The sequence below is a fragment of the Hypanus sabinus genome, chromosome 16 (assembly GCF_030144855.1).
Source record: "Hypanus sabinus isolate sHypSab1 chromosome 16, sHypSab1.hap1, whole genome shotgun sequence".
NCBI classification, from domain to species: Eukaryota; Metazoa; Chordata; class Chondrichthyes; order Myliobatiformes; family Dasyatidae; genus Hypanus; species Hypanus sabinus.
In genome coordinates, this window is record NC_082721.1 from 49,645,470 (window position 1) to 49,670,903 (window position 25,434).

Genomic DNA, 25,434 nt, shown 5'->3' on the forward strand with positions numbered 1-25,434 from the left:
AGTGCACATAATTAAACATCTGTGACTTGCTTGCCCTACAATTATTGGCCATATTTTCAGTTACACAGGTCTTCATCTATAATTTACTGCCTTAAACTTTTCCCCACTCCCTTACTCACTTTGATAAAAGGCCTCTTTCCTAAATGCTGTTGACAAGCATGAGGCAAAAGCTCCAGGTACAGAACTTTGTTCTTGTGACCAACTGTTGCAGAAGTTCATACATCTCTAAAATCAGGGCAATTCTAAAACTATCAACAAGCTCATTAGAAATGTGAAGTTGCTTAAAACTGAAATAATTACTTTTAAAATTCTTCTTTCCCCTACCACAGTACAGAATCCGAATTCAATTAATTTCAAGCTATTCCAGATCAGCATAGTATGAGATGGGTGTTTCACAGGGTAAATCTAGAGAATCTCAGCAAAACTGGGCACTGCCACTAGACATCACATGGAGTCCAATGATGGAGAATATTAGCAGATGCAACAGTATCTTAATAAAGCCCACACACCTAGGACTTGTCTTCAATGCAAATAGTTGAATGTTGGTAGTTCCTTTTCAGAACTCTTAATGTTGTTCTATTCTCCCAGATAAGCTGGAACAACCTTTACCAACTCAATGCATGTAAAGACAAGCCAAATAAAATGTTAACATTCTTGCCTCTGTATAGCTTTCAAGTCTTAACCAGCTTCTGCTGGGTTTTTATATATCATAGTACAAATAAATCCCCATCATTAAATTGTCAACACTGGACATAAGTTCAAAACTACATTTAAAGGTGAGTTATACCATTGTCATGTCGAAGACCCACTATACATAATTTTTCAAGAGTATCTAAATTAGCATATGAAAGCATCTTAAATGCTCCATTTATTGTTTTAATACTTTACAGGGGCAGTGAGTCTTTTTTTTTGCAAGTAATTACCTTTCCTAAGATAGCATCAGACAGTCTAGATTTCTTCAGAAACAGTGCTGCTTCATTGGGCCCAACTTTTCCTGTATGAGCTGGATCCACCTAAACAAAACAAGACCATTCAGTACATATCAGTATACATCAGTCATGTGTTAGTCAAGTATTATTTGTCTCCAGGTAACCTGTCAAGTTAAACAAAAAAAAATCAGAATACAAAGTTCAAACTCAAAATTCTAAGTAAATTTATTATCAAAGTACATACATGTCACCATATACAACCCTGAGATTCATTTTCTTGTGGGCATACTCAATAAATCCTTAATAACCATATAACAATTACTGCATGGAAACAGGCCATCTCAGCCCTTCTAGTCCGTGCCGAACACTTACTCTCACCTAGTCCCACCGACCTGCACTCAGCCCATAACCCTCCATTCCTTTCCTGTCCATATACCTATCCAATTTTTTTTAATGACAATATTGAACCTGCTGTACCATTTCTACTGGAAGCTCATTCCACACAGCTGCTACTCTCTGAGTAAAGAAGTTCCCCCTCGTGTTATCCCTAAACTTTTGCCCCTTAACCCTCAACTCATGTCCAGTTGTTTGAATCTCCCCTACTTTCAATGGAAAAAGCCTATCCACGCCAACTCTATCTATCCCCCTCATAATTTTAAATACCTCTATCAAGTCCCCCCTCAATCTTCTACACTCCAAAGAATAAAGACCTAACTTGTTCAACCTTTCTCTGTAACTTAGATGCTGAAACCCAGGTAACATTCTAGTAAATCTTCTCTGTACTCTTTCTACTTTGTTGACATCTTTCTTATAATTCGGTGTCCAGAATTGTACACAATACTCCAAATTTGGCCTTACCAATGCCTTGTACAATTTTAACATTACATCCCAACTCCTATACTCAATGCTCTGATTTATAAAGGCCAGCATACCAAAAGCTTTCTTCACCACCCTATCCACATGAGATTCCACCTTCAGGGAACTATGCACCATTACTCCGAGATCACTCTTTTCTACTGCATTCCTCAATGCCCTACCATTTATGTGTTAGCGTGTGACCAAGTGGTTAAGATGTTCGTCTAGGTATCTGCAGGTTGCTAGTTCGAGCCTTGGCTGAGGCTTGTGTGTGGGTCCTTGAGCAAGACACTTAGCCACACATTGCTCTGGGTCCTAATGCCTTTCCCTTGGACAACATTGGTGGCGTGGAGAGGGGAGACTTGCAGCTTGGGCAACTGCAGGTCTTCCGTAAAAAAAAACCTTGCCCAGGCTTATGCCCTGGAAAGTTTCCAAGGTGCAAATCCATGGTCTATCGAGACTAATAGAGGCCTACACACTACATACACTACAGACTATTTACGTCCTATTTTGATTAGTCCTACCAAAATGTAGCACCTCACACTTATCAGCATTAAACTCCATCTGCCATCTTTCAGCCCACTCTTCTAACTGGCTTAAATCTCTCTGCAAGCTTTGAAAACCTACTTCATTATCCACAACGCCACCGATCTTAGAATCATCTGCATACTTACTAATCCAATTTACCACCCCATCATCCAGATCATTAATGTATATGACAAACAACATTGGACCCAGTACAGATCCCTGAGGCACACCACTAGTCACCGGCCTCCAACCTGACAAACTGTTATCCACCACTACTCTCTGGCATCTCCCATCCAGCCACTGTTGAATCCATTTTACTACTTCAATATTAATACCTAACAATTGAACCTTCCTAACTAACCTTCCATGTGGAACCTTGTCAAAGGCCTTACTGAAGTCCTTATAGACAACATCCACTGCTTTACCCTTGTCAACTTTCCTAGTAACCTCTTCAAAAAATTCAATAAGATTTGTCAAACATGACCTTCCATGCACAAATCAATGATGACTGTTCCTAATCAGACCCTGTCTATCCAGACAATTATATATACCATCTCTAAGAATACTTTCCAGTGATTATTAATGCCGTTAGTTTCAATATAATTATGGAGAAGGATAGGACTGGACCCAGGGTTGAGATTTTTGATTGGAGAAAGGCTAACTTTGAGGAGATGCTAAAGGATTTAGAAGGAGTGGATTGGGACAAATTGTTTTATAGGAAGGATGTAATAGAGAAATGGTGGTCATTTAAAGGTGAAATTTTGAGGGTACAGAATCCTTATGTTCCTGTTAGGTTGAAAGGAAAGGTTAAAAGTTTGAGAGAGCCATGGTTTTCACGGGATATTGGCAAGTAAGGTGAAAATAAATCCAAAGGGTTTCTACAGTTATATTAATAGCAAAAGGATAGTGAGGGATAAAATTGGTCCCTTAGAGAATCAGAGTGGACAGCTATGAGTGGAGCCAAAAGAGATGGAGGAGGTTTTGAACAATTTCTTTTCTTCTGTATTCACTAAGGAGAAGGATATTGAATTGTGTAAGGTAAGAGAAAAAAGTAGGTTAGTTATGATTAAAGAAGAGGAAGTACTGGCACTTTTAAAGAATATAAAAGTGGATAAGCCTCTGGGTCCTGACAGGATATTCATAAGAACAATAACCGTAATAGAACCAATGAAAGAACGCACCTTGGGTGTTCGATCAGTGTACAAAAGACAACAAACTGTGCAATACATAAAGAAAGAAAGAAAAATAATAAATAACAAAGCAGTAACTATCAAGAACATGAGTTGAAGAGTCCTTGAAAGTGAGCCCATATGTTGTGGGAGACAGAGATAGAACACAAGATAGAACATGAAATAAAGAGACTTTAAATGTGAGAACATTTCAATGATAGGGCAAGTGAAACAGAGTGAAGTTATCCCTTAGGTTCAAGAGCCTGATGCCGAGGGGTAATAACTGTTCTTGAATCTGGTGGTGTGAGTTATGAGGCTCCTGTACCTTCTTCCTGACAGCAGCAATAAGAGAGCATGAGCTGGGTGATGGGGGTCCCTAATAATGAACGCTGCTTTCCTGAAATGGTGTGCTCAATGGTGGGGAGGACTTTATCCGTGATGGACTGGACCATATCCACTATTTTTTGTAGCATTTTCCATTCAAGAGCATCAGTGGTTCCTGTCAAAGGGTCTCAGCCCAAAACATCAACTGTACTTTTTTCCATAAATGCTGCATGATCTGCTGAGTTCCTCCAACATTTTGTCTGTGTTGCTTGGTGTTTTCTTACCAGGCTGTATCACAGCAAGTCAATATACTCTCTACTACATATCTACAGGAGTGTGTCAAAGTTTCAGATATCATATTGAATCTTTGCAAACTCCTAAAAAAGTAGAGGCGATGCCATGCCTTCTTTGTAATTGACCTTGAGTGCTGGGCCCAGGACAGGTCCTGAAAATGATAACACGGAGGAATTTAAAGTTGCTGACCCTCTCCACCTCTGATCCTCTTATGAGGACTGGTTCATGAACCTCTGGTTTCCTCTTCTTAAAGTCAATAATCAGTTCCTTGGTCTTGCTGACATTAACTAAGAGGTTTTTGGTATGGCACCCTCAGCTAAATTTTCAATCACTCTCCTATATGCTGATTCGTCACCACCTTTGATTTTACCTATGACAGTGGTGATGTCAGCAAACTTGAATATGGCATTGGAGCTGTGCTCAGACACACAGTCATAAGTGTAAAGCAGGGGGTTAAGCATAGTGCCTTGATGGATATGGAAATATTGGAGGAGATGTAATTGCCAATTCAAACTGACTGGTATCTTCAAGTGAGGAAATCAAGAATCCAATTGCACAAGGAGATATTGATGCCAAGGTCTTGAAGTTTATTGAATAGTTTTGAGGGGATGATAGTATTGAATGCTGAGTTGTACTTGATAAAAAGCACCCTGTTGTAGCCTAATGTTTGCATCTTTGCTGTCCAGATATTCCAGGGTTAAGTGAAGAGCCAATGAGATGGCATCTGCTGTGGACCTGTTGTTCCGGTAGGCAAAATGGAGTGGATCCAAATTGTTTCTCAATCAGGAGTTGATTAAAGTTTCATCACCAACTCATTAATAAATACACATTTTAAAGTGAACTTAAGTTTCACCCTTGACTCAGGAGAAGCACTCAGCCAAGTCTGAAGGATGTGGCTCCAGGTCCAGCTCCAGGGACTTAAGCACATACCCTCCATAAGCGGGCAATTCACACACTGCAAAGTGACTGCTGCACCAATGGAGGAGCTATCCCTTCTAAGTTGGGGATTTTTTAAAATTTCATGGCACTATTTAAAGAAGGAGAAGAGTGCTACCCAAATGTCTCTGAGCAATAGATAAATGAAATGACAAGGTCATTATTTTAATGATATTTGTAGGTGATAAATTTCCATTGAGAATCACCAAATATCTGCAAGTTATTTCCTTTTAAAGGCACAAATACAAGACTAGTAGTTAAGTAACCAGGTGGGTTGGGAAGAAGAATGCAGTATAATGAATAAGAAAAGGCTGAAAGCTAAAATAAGAAAGAACAAGGTAAAATTTCTCATACATGTCTAGGAAAAAGGATGCGAGTTATGTAATGCTCCCTCTAAGGTGTGGGCACATGTGTGCACACACATCGTTGCTACTAGCACACAAAGGAACTTAAACTGTGCACAAAAAGTTGTCACCCTTTAACTGGCTGGCATATTAAGTACATTTCACAATCATACACAATCACATTCATTTTCCCAAGTTCTGACACAGACAGTGTTGACAACATGGATTTTCCAATGATTTTTCTGCAGATTTTAAAAACAGCTTATTTATACTGCTTTCATTGAAGAAACTTTTGATTCACCATGTCAAATTCCAAAGAAGCAAAGGCATGAAGAGCAAAAGAACTGTTAGTTCATTTAAAGTGGAATGGCTTAATGACCATTTCAAGCAATGAACAACAAACTGGACTTGGTAGCTTATTATCCTTAGAAATATTTCAGGTTTACTTCCATTTAGAAATACAGTGAACACTCTCGTCCTACAAATTAGAGGGAGCATTGCAGGTAAGACCAAGGAGGACTTAGGTAAAAAGCACCAAAGGCAAAACTAAAGGACATATGGCAGTATGGCAAACAACAACTAGAAACACTTGCAATGAAGGAGTGTGATGGAAGGGTACTTTTATTTAGGCAAAGTATTACAAGGAAGATCAGCATAAATGGAGAGATGAGGTAATGACTAAAACATGGACTTGTCCATCATTAACAGCATAAGAGCCGATGACAAAACATTAATAGTAATGTGGGAACTGGAATCCAGGAAAGTTAATGAGGAATGCAGGAACTGGGGCCCTGGTGAATGGATGGGGAACCAAATACCAGACCATTGAGATTTCCAAGTAGTTGGGTAAGGATTATAGAAATATTACTTATTTGTTAAATGATGAGATATTGGCTGGTGGTGATGTTCAAGGTGATCAAAGTATGTTTGTGCACAAGTTATTGAAGGCCAATGGGCAGGTGCTACTGACAACTCAAAGGAGAAATAGTAGGTTAATCTTTATTACAAGAAAATTTGAATACAACAGGAAGAAAGTCTCGATGCAATTGTAAACAACCTTGGTGACTGCACCTGAATACTATTTATAAAATGCTTTCCTGATATACAAATATATTTGCTATGGAGACCCAGTCATTGTGGTCTCTGAAAATACGATAATAGACTTTGGTATATTCATCCAATCAATGGCAGATAGCTTGAGAAAATGGCCATAAGGAAGAAGATCAGCCATACTCTCAATCAAAGCATACCAGGCCAAAAGGCCTATTTATTATTCAAATTGTGAATCAATTTCCAATGGCAAACTGTTTGGTACATGCAGGACACAAACTGAAACAATAATAGCAAATTGAAAATAACTTTTGTTTTGTTTTGGACTGTGACTTGTGAACAGGTTGGAAGTAATCTAAATTTAATCTTAAATTGAAAGTCAATTGTAACATTCAAAAGGAAACTGCATAAACACATCTGAAGGAAAGACAGCATGCAAAAATAAAAAGCAGAATGGGTTTTAGTTAGATGCATATACCAAATGACCTCTTTCTATACTATGCAATCACGTGGTGCAACAAATTTAAGACCACAGTACTTCAGACATTGCATTTTTGTCATAGCGTAAGGTAGCTTCAACAACAGATCGATGACAAAAGTAAAGGTGCTCACCTGCCTGTAGTATGTTTCATACATTGGGTTTCCACTTGAAAGCTATGAATGAAAGAAGAATAACTAATTAAAATCTCTTTTGATAAACATTTATCACTTAATCACCACCAGAGCTTTAAATAATAATTAACTACTGATTTATACTGATCTATACTGATCTCTAACAAAGGTGGAAGGCAAGCTGCAGCTGCTCAATAAATTGCAAACTGGATACTAGTCCACAAGGATAAGGGAAAATGGGCTGATACCATCTATAAATGATGGCGTCTACCCATCTATAATCTGCTGACAACTGGTGTTGACAGAATTTCAGATGATTGAGTGGTGGCACAGTCCTCATCGAGGGACCAGTAGCCGAAAGAGTGAGCAATTTCAAGATCTTCTGTGTCAACAGCTCTGAGGATCTAACCTGGGCCCAACATATCAATACAGTTACAAAGAAGTCACAGCAACAGCTATATTTCATTAGGAGTTTGAGGAGATCTGGTATGTCACCAAAGACACCCTCAAATTTCTACAAATGTACCATGGAGAGCACTCTAACTGGCTGTATCAGTGTGTGGTATGAAGGGGATACCACAAAGGACCGAAATAAACTCAGGAAGTTGTGAACTTCCTGAGCTTCATCAGCTTCGTCTCAGGCACTAGCCTCCCCAGCATCCAGGACATCTTCAAGGGCCAAAGCCTCAAAAAAGAGACATTCATCATTAAGGACCCCCATCATCCAGGACATGCCCTCTTCTCATTGCTACCTTCAGGGAAGAGTGACAGGACCCTGAAGGCACACACTCTATGATTCAGGAATAGCTTCTTCGCCTCTGCCATCAGATTTCTGAATGGACATTGAACTTATGAACACAACCTCACTATTTTTTTTACTCTTTTTGAACTACGTATTTAATTTAACTTTTGTAATATATAGATAATTACTGTAATTTTATTTTTTATTATGTATTACAATGTACTGCTGCTGCATAACAGAATATTTCACAACATATGCCTGTGATATTGATCCTGATTCTGGGATTAAAGAGTACCTAATGCTCAACAAGTCAACTAATTCATGCACAAGGTATACAATTTTTAAGCATACATTCATTAAAGAGAAATGCAAGTTAGAGAATGTCATTCATAAACTCCATGGCATTGAAATAAGAATGCTAACGAGTGCTAGAGTTATCAGAACTGAGACTCCACTGCCCCAAGTTGATGACTCCCTCCTCTGCCAGAAGCTCACTCCAAACAACAATGGTTAGTGCAGTACATGGACTGTCACAAAGGGCCTTTAGAACCACTTTGCAGATGGTGAGTCCTCGCCATCACAGAGGACCCACCATTTCAACCAGATTCACAAGCTGTTGAAACTGTCAGTGTGATTGTGTTGTTGAATGTTTGCCAAGATCTTTACAAGCAAAAACATTCCAAAACATTTTTGACAAGATAATTTTTTTGATACACAAGTCTTGCTACCAACAGATGATCTGTCTGGAGAAGATGCAAATAGGTCATGAATGTAGGCAGAAATGAGGGAGAAAAAATGCTGGAACTGAGAAAAGAACACTGTAACTGCGGGAAATCTTACATAAAAATAATGCTGGAAATACTATTACATCCATTATTACTCTCAGCTGTAGCTAAAAATTATTTTCAACAATACCTTTGTTTGTCTAAGTATCCAAAACTGATAACCTTTGGAATGTTGTAAATAGAAAACAATATTTACTACATTAGATGCAGCCTTCCTTTCCAGGACATTAAGAGATGACCCTTTCTTCAAGGAACAGGATTTCCCTTCCTCCAATTATCTCCCGCAGATCTCCATTTCCTGAACATCCATGCTCACCCCAACTTCCAGCCGCCTTAAAAGTAGTAGAGCTTCTCTTGTCCTTACCTACCAGCCCATGAGCTTCCACATTCAACACATCATCCTCCACAACCTCCACCATCTCTAAAGTGCTCCTACCACCAAACATATCTTTACGTCCATCTGCCCAGACCTCTGCTTTCGGCAGAAATCACTCCTTCCACAATTCTTTTGTCCACTCATCCCCACTAATCCCTACAAGTGCCAAAGTGTTACATCTGTTCATTCACCTCTTCCCCCACTTTCATTCCGGGCCCCAAACAGTCCTTCTAGGTAAGGCAACACTTCACATGCAAATCTCCTGGGGTTGCCTATTGTGTCCAGTGCTCCTAATCCAGCCTCATCTACGTTGGTGATACCTAAAGTAAATTGAGACATGGCTTTGTCAAGCACCTCTGCTCCATCCACCTTTCAACTGCTCCTTACAACTTTCCAGTGGCCAAACATTTTAATGCTGTTTCCCATTCCAGCACGTCAGTCCGTGGTCACCTCCTGTGCCAAGCCCTCAGGGGGGAGGAGCAACACCTTATTTTCCATTTAGGTAAATTCTGATGGCATGAATTTCAATTTCTCATTCAAGTTAAAAAAAAAATTCCCACACCCCCTCCCCTCTTCTATTCCCCACTCTGGCCACTTACTTGCCTATCACCTCCCATGGGTCCACTCCTCTTTCCTTTTCTCCTATAGCCCACTCTCCTCTCCCATCAGATCCCTTCCTGTCCAGTCCTTTATCTTTCTCACCCACCTGGCTTCACCTGTTATCTTCGAGCTATCTTTTCTCCCTCCCCACGTTTTTATTCTGGCATCTTCCCTCTTCATTTCCAGTTCTTATTCATTTCCCTATAGATGCTGCTTGACTAGCTGAAATTCTCCAGCATTTTGTGTCTGTTGTTTTAGATTTCCAGCATCTGCAGATTTTCTCATGTTTATGATTTACTACATCTTTTGGCATTTGTGATTAACTGTGACACTCCTGAAAGACGTTCTAAAGAGACAGAAGTGGCATATTGTCCAATTATTCAACCTGAATTTTTGCTTAACTTGAAGTCAAGGAAGAGACAAAATGATAACATAGTTGCTTAATTATGGCTAACATAGGACATTAAAACTTGTTTTGTCATCACGTACTTCTAAATTGTGGCACCAAAGAGATAAACCAAAGTCATTTTGCCCAATCCATGGGCTATCAGTTTTAGTGCTTTAACTCAGAATGTTTCTACTAAAGAATCAAACCCAGACAGCTATGAATTCAGGATATTATAAAAGGGCATTTGTAATTATAATCACACTGACTTTTGAATGTCAGATTACCAGGATTCAGTTCAATAGTTTATGATACACTTTCTATAGCTCAACTTTGAACTATCCTTAAGAGTGCCTTGAAACTTTGAATCCTTTGCAGAATCTTATGTTTATTGAATGTAAAGTGACTATTTCAGCTTCGCAGAGCTTTTCCTATATCTATTATGTAGCTATAAATCACAGGAGCAAGGTAAGCTAGATAAACATTGTTTAAATGGAGGCCAGTTTCTTTCAAATAACAATTATGAAATAAAATAAATCCAAGGTTTGAAGTAAAATAGGAATTGCAAAAACTGTGCATCCAGGCTGCACTTCAACTGATCATTTAATTTTTATTCCCTGAACTCTCAACATTCAACTAAAAATGGAACTTTGCACAGCACATGCAATTCCCATAACCTTGAAAATGGGGAGCGGGGGGGGGGGGGGAAGCGGGTCGTGGCAATCTGGAAGGGTGTAACATCTTGTTTTAAAAATAACTACAAGTAAGTTTAGGTTCAATTTGAGAATTAGTTTAAATACAATGTTATTAATTTTGCTGTGAGGGTTATAGGGAAAAATTGCATGAATTATCAGCCTAGACAGAAATAACAAGAATAATTTCATACTGTGCTTATTATAGCTAGAAATATTATTCCAACACCTTAGCCTCATTATCATTGGATAGTTTATTAGCTCCTACAATTAAACAACAGATGCAAAATTTAGAATCGCTTTAAAAGGCAATGTAGCAATATTGAATTAATAAATTTAGATACGAAATTCATTTTATCAGAATTCACAAATCACTACTCAAAAATTTGAGAAATACAATTCACCATTCCAGAATTAAGGTGGAAAAGAAATATTTTTTTCCCATTATTAATTACTGACAAATACAAAACTGATGCATTTTCACCTTACAGAGAAACGCAAAGATGTTTTCTTGAAAGGCAACTTCACCCAACACTACAAGTCCTGCATCATAATCAGATAATTGGGCAGAGGAATCACAGTGTAAGTAAGGGCCGATATACAGCATTAGGCAATAGCCTGCGGTGCAGGCTCGAAGGGCCGAATGGTCTACTTCTGCACCTATTGTCTATTGTCTAAATAAACGAAAGATTCTCTTCCTATATTGCCAATGTACAAGATTTAACAAATGTACAAAATCTGGCTCATCTATGGAAAAGTCTATCCACGATTTTACACCTGTAGACCCAGCAATTCCAACAATAAAAACATCTTATCCTTGCTTATCCTCGCAAGTGGAATAAGTGCTACACCTGTCCCTACGCTACCATACAGTCCTTCCAGATGAGGCGACACTTCACTTGTGAGAATGATGGGGTCATATACTGTTTTCAGTGCTCCTGGTGTGGCCTCTTGCATACCAGTAACACTTGACGTAGATTGGCAGACCACTTCACCAAGCATCTACACCCCATCTGCCAGAACAAGCGGGATTTCCAGTGGCAACCCATTTTAATTCCACATTCCATTCCCATTTCAGTATGTTCAGTATGTCTCCTCCACTGCAGGGATAAGGCCACATTTAGATTGGAGAAATAATACTTGGCCCTACACCTCCTCCCTCAGGAGGCAATACTTCACCCATAAGCCTGTTGGGGTCATATACTGTGTTCAGTTCTCCTGGTTTGGCCTCCTGTCTTTCAGTGAGACCTGACATAAATTAGGAGACCGCTTCGACGAGCACTTCGTCCACCAGAAAGGCCACTCTTAGTTTGGAGGAACACCACCTTATATTCTGGTTGGGTAGCCTTCAACCTGATGGCATGAACAGCTATTTCTCAAACTTCCAGTAATGCCTCCCACCTACCCCCCTAACTCTTCACCATTTCCCATTCCCTTGTTCCTCTCTCATGTTATCTCCTTGCCTGCCTATCATCTCCCTCTGGTACCCCGTTTTTCTTTCTTCCATGGCCTTCTGTCTTTTTCACCAATCAACTTCTTAACTTTTTGTTTCATCCCTCCATCTCCAAGTTTCACCTATCACCTGCTGTTTCTCTCCCCATTCCCCCAACCTCACAAATCTACACCTCAACTTTTTTTTCTCTCCAGTCCTGCCGAAGGGTTTCAGCTCGAAACATCAACTGTACAGTCGGCCCTCCTTATCCGCGGCGGATGCTCAAGTCCCTTATTTAACCTGTCTCAGTCCGGTGGTCTTTGGGACCCAGCAGAACCCCAGACTTTATTTACCCTGTTTCAGTGTGGTGGACTTTAGGACCCGGCACAGCTCTAAATCCGCTGTGTTTCTGTTCATGAAAATAATCACAATCACGATTGAAAATAAGGTGGAAGTAATAAAGCGATCAGGAAGAGGTGAAACGCTATCAGTCATTGGAAAAGCATTAGGCTACAGTCAGTCTACCATCGGAACAATTTTAATGAAGCACGTGAAAGGCCCTGCCCCGATGAAAGCTATAATTATTGCTAAGCAATGCAGTGGTTTAATTATTGAAATACGTATGTTTCTTAAGTGTTTTATATGCATAGAAAGGTAAAATATATACTATATACTAAGAAAAACGTTTGACTAACTAACGTTAAATAATACCGGATGTACCTGTTCCGACTTTAAATCCGACTTAAAGACGGACTCAGGAACAAAACTCATACATAACCCAGGGACTGCCTGTACTTTTAAGTCATTTCTAGATTACTTATAATACCTAATACAATGTAAATGCTATGTAAATAGTTGTTATACTGTATTGTTACGGAAATAATGACAAGAAAAAATAGTCTGTACATGCTCAAATGAGTGCTGGAGAGAGAACTTCTGGGTTTTCCTGATCCGCGGTTGGTTGAATCCGCGCATGTGGAACCTGCGGATAAGGAGAGCCGACTGTACTTCGTTCCATGGATGCTGCCGAGCCTGTTGAGTTCCTCCAGCATTTTGTGTGTCTTGCTCAGATTTCCAGCATCTACAGATTTTCTCTTGTTAATAAAATCATTATTTTTATAGAGCAACTGAGATAATTACTCATGAAAAGAGCCATCATTCTGCTCATTCAACATGCAAATTAAATTGCACTACCTGAACAACTTGGGGCAGATTTTACTGCCACAAGCCCCCTTCCCATAATTATCATTTGCAGTCACCACGTACATAAAATACACCTTGTCTGCAACAACATTTAATTATTAAAATGAAATAAATAAATTCTTATTTTTTTATTCTTGTTTGTCTAAGACAAACTATTAGTTCAAAAAAATCATAAATAATTCACAAAAAATAATTAATACTGATATGATTAAAAACTTGCCTTCCACATTTTTTTGCTCTCTGCAACTTATTTATTCTTATAAAAATTAATGGAATGCTCATTCTGCTCTGGGGGACGGTACAAGTTTAGGATTGATGCAGAAGTCCGGATTCCACACTTGACTATGCATTTGGAGAAGTCACAAATTCACTAACATTTAGCAGCAAATTTTAGCAACTGCTAATTTTATTCCATCCGCAAACATTTTTACAACTCTCAAGTTAAGTGAAATTTTCCGTCTCTGCTGTAAACAAAGCACACAAGACAGCAACGCATACAATACTCCTTCCGTTGACATCTGCAGGATAGATCATGAAACCATGTATTTCACTTCTTTTATGTCCTTTATGTTTGTTTTTCATCTAGAATGTCCATTTTGGTATTTCATTGCTCCACAAGTCTCACAGAGGATTCTAGGAGGCAGAGGCAATAAGCGGGAACCTCATGGTGAGAAGGTTGTGGAACAGGGATGTGACCTGATGTTCAACTCCATTTCACTGATTAAAGCTTCCAGCATTTGCCGATCAAAAGTGTCAAGGGAGACTGAAACATCAAGGTGAAACGCTGAAGGTGAGCACCAGCTGTCTGCTTTTTGATCTCTGGTGGGTTCACTCTGCTGCTAGAGAGGAGAGACTGCCTTTTGATCATTGGGATTACTCTGCTACTGGAGACAGAAGTCAGAGGGAAAAGCCTGCCACTGTGTACGGAGATTGTTACCCAGGTTTTTTGCGTTTTGGATATGGTCTTGGACTTTTTCAAGTTTATAGTTTTTTTTAATATTCTGAGTTTTTCACCCAATCTTTCTTGTTTTTTTTGTGTACAGGGTAGGGTGATTTAGGGATTGATGTGCCTGTTCCATTTTTGTTTGTTTTTGAGGTAGAGAGGAGGGATTTGGACGGGTTGATGATCATGCTGCCAGTCTTTTCTATCTTGGTTTCATGGCTATCTGAAGAAAAAGAATTTCAGAGTTGTACAGTGGCATGCAAAAGTTTGGGCACACTTGGTCAAAGTTTCTGTTACTGTGAATACAGACAGACAGACAGACAGACATACTTTATTGATCCCGAGGGAAACTGGGTTTCGTTACAGCCGCACCAACCAAGAATAGTGTAAAAATATAGCAATATAAAACCATAAATAATTAAATAATAATAAGTTAATCATGCCAAGTGGAAATAAGTCCAGGACCAGCCTATTGACTCAGGGTGTCTGACACTCTGAGGGAGGAGTTGTAAAGTTTGATGGCCACAGGTAGGAATGACTTCCTATGATGCTCCGTGTTACATCTCGGTGGAATGAGTCTCTGACTGAATGTACTCCTGTGCCTAACCAGTACATTATGGAGTAGATGGGAGTCATTGTCCAAGATGGCATGCAACTTGGACAGCATCCTCTTTTCAGACACCACCGTCAGAGAGTTCAGTTCCACCCCCACAACATCACTGGCCTTACGAATGAGTTTGTTGATTCTGTTGGTGTCTGCTACCCTCAGCCTGCTGCCCCAGCACACAACAGCAAACATGACAGCACTGGCCACCACAGCCTCGTAGAACATACTCAGCATCGTCCAGCAGATGTTAAAGGTTCTCAGTCGCCTCAGGAAATAGAGACAGCTCTGACCCTTCTTGTAGACAGCCTCAGTGTTCTTTGACCAGTCCAGTTTATTGTCCAATCGTATCCCAAGGTATTTGTAATCCTCCACTATATCCACACTGACACCTTGGATGGAAACAGGGGTCACCGGTGCCTTAGCCCTCCTCAGGTCCACCACCAGCTCCTTAGTCTTTTTCATATTAAGCTGCAGATCATTCTGCTCGCACCATGTGACAAAGTTTCCCACCACAGCCCTGTACTCAGCCTCATCTCCCTTGCTGATGCATCCAACTATGGCAGAGTCATCAGCCAACTTCTGAAGATGGCAAGACTCTGTGTTCTAGTTGAAGTCTGAGGTGTGGATGGTGAAGAGAAAGGGAGACAGGACAGTCCCCTGTGGAGCCCCAGCGCTGCTGACCACTCTGTCTGACACACAGTGTTGCAAGCACATGTACTGTGGTCTGCCAGTCAGGTAATCAATAATCCATGACACCAGGGAAGCATCCACCTGCATCACTGTAAGATTCTCATCCAGCAGAGCAGGGCCAATGGTGTTGAATGCACCTGACCCTCACAGTGCTCGCCGGCTTGTCCAGGTGGGCAATAGTTAAGTGAGTAGAAGATGAACTGATCTCCAAAAGTCATAAAGTTAAAGATGAAACATTCTTTTCTCATTTTAAGCAAGATTACTGTATTATTTTTTGTTTTGTACAATTTTAAGAGTTTTTTAAAAAAAAGGAAAGGAGCACCATGCAAAAGTTTGGGCACCCCAAGAGGTTTGAGCTCTCAGATAACTTTTACCAAGGTCTCAGACCTTAATTAGCTTGTTCACAGTCATCGTTAGGAAAGGCCAGGTGATGCAAATTTCAAAGTTTATAAATATCTTAACCCCTCAAACCTTGTCCCAACAATCAGGAGCCATGGGCTCCTCTATAGCACTCTGAAAATTAAAATAAATAATGCCCACAAAGCAGAAGGCTATTAGAAGATAGCAAAGCGTTTTCAGGTAGCCGTTTCCTCAATTCGTAACGTCATTAAGAAATGGCAGTTAACAGGAACGGTGGAGGTCAAGTTGAGGTCTGGAAGACCAAGAAAACTTTCCAAGAGAACTGCTCGTAGGATTGCTAGAAAGGCAAAACAAAACCCCTTTTTGACTGCAAAAGACCTTCAGCAAGAGTTAGCAGACTCTGGAGTGGTGGTGCACTGTTCTACTGTGCAGCGACACCTGCACAAATATGACCTTCATGGAAGAGTCATCAGAAGAAAACCTTTCCTGTGTCCTCACCACAAATTTCAACGTCAGAAGTTTACAAAGGAACATCTAAACAAGTCTGATGCATTTTGGAAACAAGTCCTGTGGACTGATGAAGTTAAAATAGAACTTTGGCTGCAATGAGCAAGGCATGTTTGGAGAAAAAGGGAGAATTTCATGAAAAGAACATCTCTCCAACTGTTAAGCACGGATCATGCTTTGGGCTTGTGTTGTAGCCAGTGGTATGGGAAACATTTCACTGATAAGAGTGAAGAATGAATTCAATTAAATATCAGCAAATTCTGGAAGCAAACATCTCACCATCTGTAAAAAAGCTGAAGGTGAAAAGAGGATGGCTTCTACAGGATAATGATCCTAAACACACCTCACAATCCACAATGGACTACCTCAACAGGCGCAAGCTGAAGGTTTTGCCATGGCCCTCACAGTCCCCCAATCTAAACATAGCTGAAAATCTGTGGATAGACCTCAAAAGAGCACTGCATGCAAGACAGCCCAAGAATCTCACAGAACTAGAAGCCTTTTGCAAGGAAGAATGGGTGAAAATCCCCAAAACAAGAAAGACTCTTAGCTGACTACAGAAAGCATTTACAAGATGAAATACTTGCCAAAGGGGGTGTTACTAAGTACTGACCATACAGGGTGCCCAAACTTTTGCTTCAGGCCCTTTTTCTTTTTTGTTATTTTGAAACTGTAAAAGATGGAAATAAAGAAGTAATCTTGCTTAAAATATTAAAGAAATGTGTCATCTTTAACTTTATGCCTTTTGGAAATCAGGTCATCTTTTACTCGCTTAGCTATTCAGAGTAACAGAAATTTTGACCAGGGGTGCCCAAACTTTTGATTGCCACTGTATACCTGGATAACAAATGAACCTTTGAACTCTATTTCATATCCTGAGTTTATTCTACTGTTTCGCTTCAAACTCTGTTCAATACACTCCAGTAAATTATCTGCTACAAAGATACCACTAACACATGCCATCAGTTTCTCCATGATCAGCCTTGCTACCCCTATATTGGTAACCACACTTACACAGATTATATTCAACAAAAGAGCTTGCTCTAGTATTCTTGGAAGCCCGTTGGACACACTTATTTATGCCCTCTCTACTGTGTACACTTCCACAAAACACCAAGGATCAGTAGATAGTACACAAATGCAGTACATCAGTGTTTTGCTTGTTTTACCATTAAACAAACACATCTAAAAGGATATGGTATTAATCAGCCCTTCTGACAATTTCAACAAGTAACATAATACCTGCTTTTGGTTAAATATTGCACAAAATAAAATGAAATACTAGATGCAGAGATTCATAGAATTGTAGAAATAGAATCAGAAAATAACAAGCATTCAGTTTACAGTAACGCCAAGAAAAAAATAAGAGCCTATTCCCACATCAAAGCTCTCAGTCCTCATCCAAGTATTTTTTAAAGATATTGAGTGCCACTAGATAATGAATTCTAAACCTGCCTTCTTTTGGATGAATTTTTATTTTCTCAATTCTCCTCTAATCTTTATTTAATCATCTGGATCATTGACCTCCCCAAGGGTAATACATCCTTACAATTCACCTTTTCTTAGTCACAAAATATTTTCTATACATGACTTAAATCCCTCCTTCCCCTTTCTTCCAAAAAGAAAGCAGCCAGTCTCTCAAAACTAAGTATCCAGCTCTTACAAATCTCTAGAGTATCATCACATCCTTCCTACGTGCTTTAACCACAACAAAATGCAGTACTCTAGCTGTGGACTAACCAGTTTCAGTATTTCCTCCCTTCTCTTATTATTTCCTTTGTCCCCTTGGAATTAGAACTGTTGTGCATTCATCCGACTTCCCCTTGCTGAAGTCCACAATCAATATCTGGGTCTTAGTAACGTTCATTGCAAGGTGGGCATTGTGGCACCAGCTGATCTATCTCATTCTTGTAAGTTTCCTCGTCAGAATCTGAGATCCTGCCGACAACAGTTGTCATCATTGAATTTACAGCTGGTGTTTGACCTGTACTTAGCCACAATCATGAGTGAAGAACAGTGGGCTAAGCATGCATTCCTGAAGTGTTCCTGTGTTGAATATCAGCAAGGAGGGGATGTTATATTCCACACTAACTGTGGTCTCCCGATGAGGAAGTGAAGGATTCAGTTTCAGAGGGAGGTACAGAGGCCCAGGTTTTGAATCATGTTGATTAATACTAAAGGGACAATGATGTTGAATGCTGAGCTATAATCAATGAACAGCACTTTACATGTGCAGGCATAGCTAATGTCATTGTCCAGGTGGTCCAAGACAGAGTAGAGAGTCTTGAAATCGCATCCGCTGTAGACCTGTTGTGGCAGTAGGCAAATTACAGCGGGTCCAAGTCCTTGCTCAGGCAAAAGTTAATTCCGGCCATGACCCACCTCTCAAAACACTTCATCACAGTAGATGTGAATGCTGCGGGGTGATAGTTTTTGTGCAGCTCACCTGCTCTTCTTGAGTTCCTGTCTGATTGATGCCTTTTTGAAAAACTCAACAACTTCACTGCATCTGCTTTACCAGTTTCCAGTTCTGCCTTCACTTTCATGTGGCCAATTACATTCTATATGATTACCACCCTCTGCATGGAAAAGGTTGGATTTCAGGTCCCTTTTAAATCTTTCCCCTCTCATCCTAAACCTATGCACCCAAATTAAATCATCCTGATTTTATAGTTGCCAGAAAAAGTTTGAACCCTTGCAATTACCTGGTGGTCTGATCTTCATCTAAGTCACAAACATAGACAAACACAATCTGCCTAAACTAATAACACAGTTCTACTTCTCATCAATATAATCACAGTCAAAAAATACAATCCAAAAAATGTGAACCTCTGGGATAATGCCTTCTACAAAAGCTATTTGGAGTCAAGTGTTCCAATCAATGAGATGAGATTGGACTGTGAGTTATAACGGTACCGTGCCCTATAAACAAGACACACAAAGTCAAGTTACTGACAAAGCCTGCTCTTCTTAAGAAAGCTCCGCTTATGTGCACCATGCCTCGATCAAAACAACTTCCAGAAGATGTTAGAATTGTAGAGATGCAAGAAGCTGGAAAAGGCTACAAAAATATTTCTAAAGACCTGAGTGTATATCAGTTCACAGTAAAAGAAATAGTTTTCAAGGGAGGAAAATCAATACTGTTGCTGCTCTCCCTAGGAGTGGGCATCCTGTAAAGATCAACATGCAGTGCTGAAGGTGGTGAAAAAGTATCCAAGGGTAACAGCAAAAGACCTGCAAAAGTCTCTACAGTCTGCTGAAGTCTCCATTCATGTATCCACTGTAAGAAAAACACTGATCGAGAATGGTGTTCATGGAAGACACCACAGAGGAAACCACAACTCTCCAAACAAAAATATTGTTGCATGTCTCAGGTTTGCAGAAGACGACTGGATGTTCCACAATGCTTCTGGGATAATGTTCTGTGGACAGATGAGACAAAAGTTGAACTTTCTGGCAGAAATGCACACTGCGTTGTTTGGAGGAAAAAGGGCAACACCAAAACTTCATCCCAACTGTGAAGCTTGGTGGAAGCATCATGGTTTGTGCTGCTTTGCTGCCTCAGGGCCTGAACAGCTTGTAATGGTTGAGGGAACAATGAATTCCAAATTGTATCAATTGTAGCAACAGAATGGTTTAAAAAGAGAAAAAATTGTGTTTTGGAATGGCCAAGTTAGAGTTCAGATCTTAATCTAATTGAAATACTGTAGCATGACCTGAATAGGGCCTTTCATGCAAGGTATCCCAGAAATATTGGTGAACTGAAACAGTTTTGTATGTAGAAATAGTCTAAAATTCCTCCTCACTGTTGTGCAAGTCTGATCAGCAGCTACTGGAAATGTCTGATGGACATTATTGCTGCTGAAGGAAGTTCTATCAGTAATTAAATATGAGGGCTCACATACTTTTTCCAGCCTGGACTGTGAATGTTTAAGCAATGTGTACAATGAAGAGATTAAAAGTACAATTGTTAGTACAGGTGTCCCCCATTTCTCGAACATTCGCTTTACGACACCTTGCTGTTACGAAAGACCTACATTAGTTACCTGTTTTCACTGTTACAAGAAAAGGCAGTGCATGTGCCAAGCAGCCAAACTCCTCCCCCAGAACTGCATTCTAGCCGGCATTGCTTAAACACATGATTGTGAGCATCTGTGCTTTATGTCAATTTATTTTGTGCATCCTTTAGCAAGATGAGTTCTAAGGTATCGGAAAAGCCTAAAAGAGCACATAAGAGTGTTACACTTAGCGTAAAACTAGACATAATAAAGCGTTGCGATCGTGGGGAATGGAGTAAGGACATAGTGAGTTTAGTGAGTAAGGACATAGTGAGGCTGGGTTTGTGGAAGTTGACGAAGATTATGTTGAAGAGTTTTTGGCATCCCGTGACCAAGAACTGACAGATGAAGAGCTGATGAAGAGGAAAGGATAACAATTGAAATCGAACACAGTAGTGAACGGCCCAAAAGTGAAGTCGTCCGGGAACTGAACATGAAGCCACTGCGTGAGATTTTCGCTGCGATTGACAGCACTGCAATGATTGCAGAAAAGTACCACTTTAATTTTGAAAGGGTACGTAGGTTTAGGACATATTTGCAAGATGGTTTGAGTGCTTACAAAGAACTGTATGATAGAAAAATGTGCGAGGCTAAGCAGTCAAGCATACTGTTGTTTTTCAAGCCTTCCACATCAGCCATAGCAGACGACGAACCTCGACCTTCGACATCGAGGCAGGCAGACATAGAAGAAGGTGACATGCCCGCCCTGATGGAAACAGACAACAATGAGATGACACCCTCGTCTCCCACCACCCCAACCTCCAACGACTCAGCCTAACACACCATCATCAGTGTGCTCACTGTCTTCCCGATTCCGGTAAGTGAAACTACATTGGACATACATTATTTCTACTTTATATAGGCTGTGTATTTTTATGTGTTATTTGGTATGATTTGGCACAATCATAGCTTAAAGGTTACTGAAAAGAGTGTTTCTGCCGAGAGTGCTTGCGCTGTGTGTTCCTACCAAGAGCACTTGCGCCGAGTGTTTTTGCCGCGAGTGCTGCCAAGTGCGCTTGCATGAGATTTTTTTTTAAGTGGTAGACAGTGCTGCAATAATTGTAGGAAAGTATTCCTACTTTATATAGGCTGTGTATTTATCAGATCATTCCTGCTTTTACTATATGTTACTGTTATTTTAGCTTTTATGTGTTATTTGGCATGATTCGGTAGGTTATTTTTTGGGTCTGCGAACACTCACAAATTTTTTCCCATATAAATGAATGGTAATTATTAATTATGTACTCTCAAGCTCTCTGTATTTTTTTCTATGTCCTGTTTGAAAATTAATAAAAAGATTTAAAAAGAAAGAAATAAATGGTAATTGCTTTTTCACTTTTATGACATTCCGGCTTACAAACCATTTCATAGGAATGCTCTACCTTCGAATAGCAGTGGAAACCTGTACGTTATTAGTTTAAGCAGATTGTGTGTGACTATTATTGTGACTTCTATGAAGATCGGACCAAATTTTATGAGAAAACCAGGTAATTGCAAAGGTTCACAATTTTTTCTTATAATTGTACTTTTCCAAAATTCCTCCCCCCTTCCAATTCACAACCATTTCTTCAATGTCACCCTCGGCAGGGCTTTCCATACACCCATCATTCCCTGTAAAAAAAAACTTAACTCTGACATCCTCCCTATACAGTTGGCCCTCCTTATCTGCACGGGATTGGTTCCGGGACCCCCCGCAGACACCAAAAAACACAGATGCTCAAGTCCTTCATATAAAATAGCATAGTATTTGCATATAACCTATGCACATTCTCCCATATACAGGTGTCGTCCCCCACTTTTCAAACATTCGCTTTACGTCAACTTGCTGTTACAAAAGACCTACATTAGTTACCTGTTTTCGCTAACAGAGGGTGTTTTCACTGTTACGAAAAAAGGCAGCATGCGCCAAGCTCCTCCCCCGGAACTGCATTCTAGTCGGTATTACTTAAACACGTGCCTGTGAGCATCTGTGCTTTATGTCGATTTATTTTGTGCATCCGTTAGCAAGATGAGTTCTGAAGTATCGGAAAAGCCTAAAAGAGCGCTAAGGGTGTTACACTCAGCGTAAAACTAGACATAATTAAGCATTTCGATCGTGGTGAACGAAGTAAGGACATCACACACAAAATGCTGGTAAAACAAAGTAGGCCTGGCAGCATCTGGCCTGCTGTGTTCTACAAGCATTTTGTGTGTGTTGTTGTTTGAATTTCCAGCATCTGCAGATTTCCTCATGTTTACAAAGTGAGTTTGGCTAAGGGTTTGTGGAAGTTGACGAAGATGATGTTGAAGAGTTTTTGGCATCCCATGACCAAGAACTGAGAGATGAAGAGCTGATGAAGAGGAAAGGATAACAATTGAAACCGAACAGTAGCGAATGGCCCAAAAGTGAAGACGTCCAGGAACTGAATGGGAAGCAATTGCGTGAGATTTTCGCTGCGATTGACAACACTGCAATGATTGCAGAGAAGTATGACTTTAACTTTGAAAGGGTACGTAGGCTTAGGGCATATTTGCAGCACAGTTTGAGTGCTTACAAAGAACTGTATGATAGAAAAATACGCAAGGCTAAGCAGTCAAGCATACTGTCGGTTTTCAATCCTTCCTCATCAGCCACAGCAGACGACGAAACTCGACCTTCGACATTGAGGCAGGTAGACATAGAAGAAGGTGACCTGCCTGCCCTGATGGAAACAGATGACCATGAGATGACACCCCAGTTTCCTCTACCTCCCACCACCCCAACCTCCGATGACTCAGCCTAACACACCATCATCAGTGTGCTCAGTCTTCCCAATTTCGGTAAGTGAAACTACACTGGGCGTACATTATTTCTACTCTATATAGGCTGTGTATTTTCATGTGTTATTCAGTAGCTTCATAGCTTAAAGGTTACTGGAAAGAGTGCTTCTGCTGGGAGCGCTTGCGCTGTGTGTTTTTACTGTGAGTGCTGCCGAAAGTGCTTGTGTAAGATTTTCGCTGCGGTAGACAGTGCTGCAATAATTGTAGAAAAGTATTCCTGCATTATATAGGCTGTGTATTTATCAGATCATTCCTGCTTTTACTATATGTTACTGTTATTTTAGGTTTTATGTGTTATTTGGCATGTTATTTTTTGGGTCTGCGAACGCTCACAAAATTTTCCCATATAAATAAACGGTAATTGCTTCCTCGCTTTACAACATTCAGGCTTATGAACCGTTTCAAAGGAACGCTCTACCTTCGAATAGCGGGGGGATCATGAACTTTAAATCATCTCCAGATTACCTATAATACCTAATACAATGCAAATGCTATGTAAATAGTTGTTTAGAAAATAATGACAAGAAAAAAAGTCTGTACACGAGGTGCGAAGTGAACAATGCTCAAACAACGAGTGCTGGAGAGAGAACATCCAAGCTTTCCCGATCCGCAGTTGGTTGAATCTGTGCATGCAGAACCTGCATTGAAGGGAAGTCTGTACTTCCCTTCAATCACCTTAAAAATATGCCCCATCAAATTGGCCATTTCCACCCTGAGAAAAAGTCTCTAGCTATCCACTCGATCGATGCCTCTTATCATTGTGTACACCTCTATCAAGTCGCCTCTCATCCTCCTTTGCTCCAAATAGAAAAGCCCTAGCTCACTCAATTCATCCTTGTAAGACATGCTCTCTAATCCAGGTAGCATCCTGGTAAATCACCTTTGCACCCTCTCTAAAGTTTGCAAATCTTACCTATAATGAGGCACCTAGAACTGAACACAATTTCCAAGTGCAGTCTAACCAGGATTTTATAGAGCTGCAACATTAATCTCACAGCTCAATCTTCCTACTGATGACGGCTAACATACCACACAGCTTTATAACCACCTATCAACTTTGAGGGATCTACAGACATGCACCCAAGATGTCCCTGTTCCTCCATCCTGTCTTTAACCCTCTAATTCTACCTTAAAATTCAACCTTTCTAATTGAATTATTTCACACATTTCCAAACAGAATTCCACCTACTTCTTAACCCAGCGCTGCATCCTGTTAACCCTTTATATTATTCACACCACCACCACATAGGTGTAGAACACTTTGGGGTTTTCCTTAATCTTACTCGCCAAGGCCTTCTCATGCCTTTCTAGTTCTCCTATATCCATTTTTCAACTTCTTCTTGGTTATCTTGTAACTCTCTACAGCCCTGTCAGATCCTTGTTTCCTAAACCTCAAGTAAGCTTCTTTCTTCCTCTTATCAACCATGGCTCCTTTACCTCACCATCCTTTACCTGTCACAATAGGAAAAATCCACCCAGAACCCCAAGCACTCCAAATGCTCCCTCAACAACCTCCATTTCTCTGAATACATCAGTTTCTCCAATTTGTGCTCCCTTTTGGTAAGATGGCAGCACACTCTAACACAGCAGCCAGTCCAGATCCAATCAAAAGTATTGTTGTTCTGTAAATCTCTTTTATGATTTCAAGTCACTGCCAAATACTTAGAATATCAATTACTGCAGGACTATGCAATTAGCAATTGCTTGAGCAAACACAAGGAAATCTGCAGATGCTGGAAATTCAAACAACACACACAAAATGCCGGTGGAACAAAGCAGGCCAGGCAGCATCTATAAGGAGAAGCACTGTCAACGTTTTGGGCCGAGACTCTTCATCAGAACTAAGGAGAGATGCTAAGAGATTTGAATGTGGTGAGGGGGGGGGGGAGAAATACAAAATGATAGGAGAAGACCAGTGGGGGTGGGATGAAGCTAAGAGCTGGAAAGGTGATTGGCGAAAGTGATACAGAGCTGGAGAAGGGAAAGGATCATGGGACGGGAGGCCTCAGAAGAAAGAAGTGGGGGGGAGCACCAGAGGGAGATGGAGAACAGGCAAACAACTAAATATGTCAGGGATGGGGTAAGAAGGGGAGGAGGGGCATTAATGGAAGTTAGAGAAGTCAATGTTCATGCCATCAGGTTGGAGGCTACCCAGCTGGTATATAAGGAGTTGTTCCTCCAACCTGAGTTCGGATTCATTTTAACAGTAGAGGA

The 25,434-nt window shown here is 40.3% G+C and overlaps 1 protein-coding gene across 7 annotated transcripts in view; it reads right to left on the bottom strand.

Moving 5' to 3' along the window:
* Positions 1 to 25,434, bottom strand: part of eps15l1a (epidermal growth factor receptor pathway substrate 15-like 1a) — a 495,582-nt gene that overhangs the window by 417,748 nt on the left and 52,400 nt on the right. For 4 of the 7 annotated variants that reach the window (XM_059991700.1, XM_059991698.1, XM_059991701.1 and 1 more), the window contains exons 1-3: positions 12,960 to 13,103; positions 7,042 to 7,083; positions 924 to 1,013 (exon numbers count right to left, since the gene is read on the bottom strand). In XM_059991700.1, the coding sequence (XP_059847683.1) occupies positions 924 to 1,013; positions 7,042 to 7,083; positions 12,960 to 13,028 (201 nt within the window). In that variant the 5' untranslated portion in view covers positions 13,029 to 13,103. Of the gene's footprint in view, positions 1 to 923; positions 1,014 to 7,041; positions 7,084 to 12,959; positions 13,104 to 25,434 lie in introns of those variants that run through there. The other 3 variants (XM_059991703.1, XM_059991702.1, XM_059991699.1) reach the window with 3 other exon arrangements.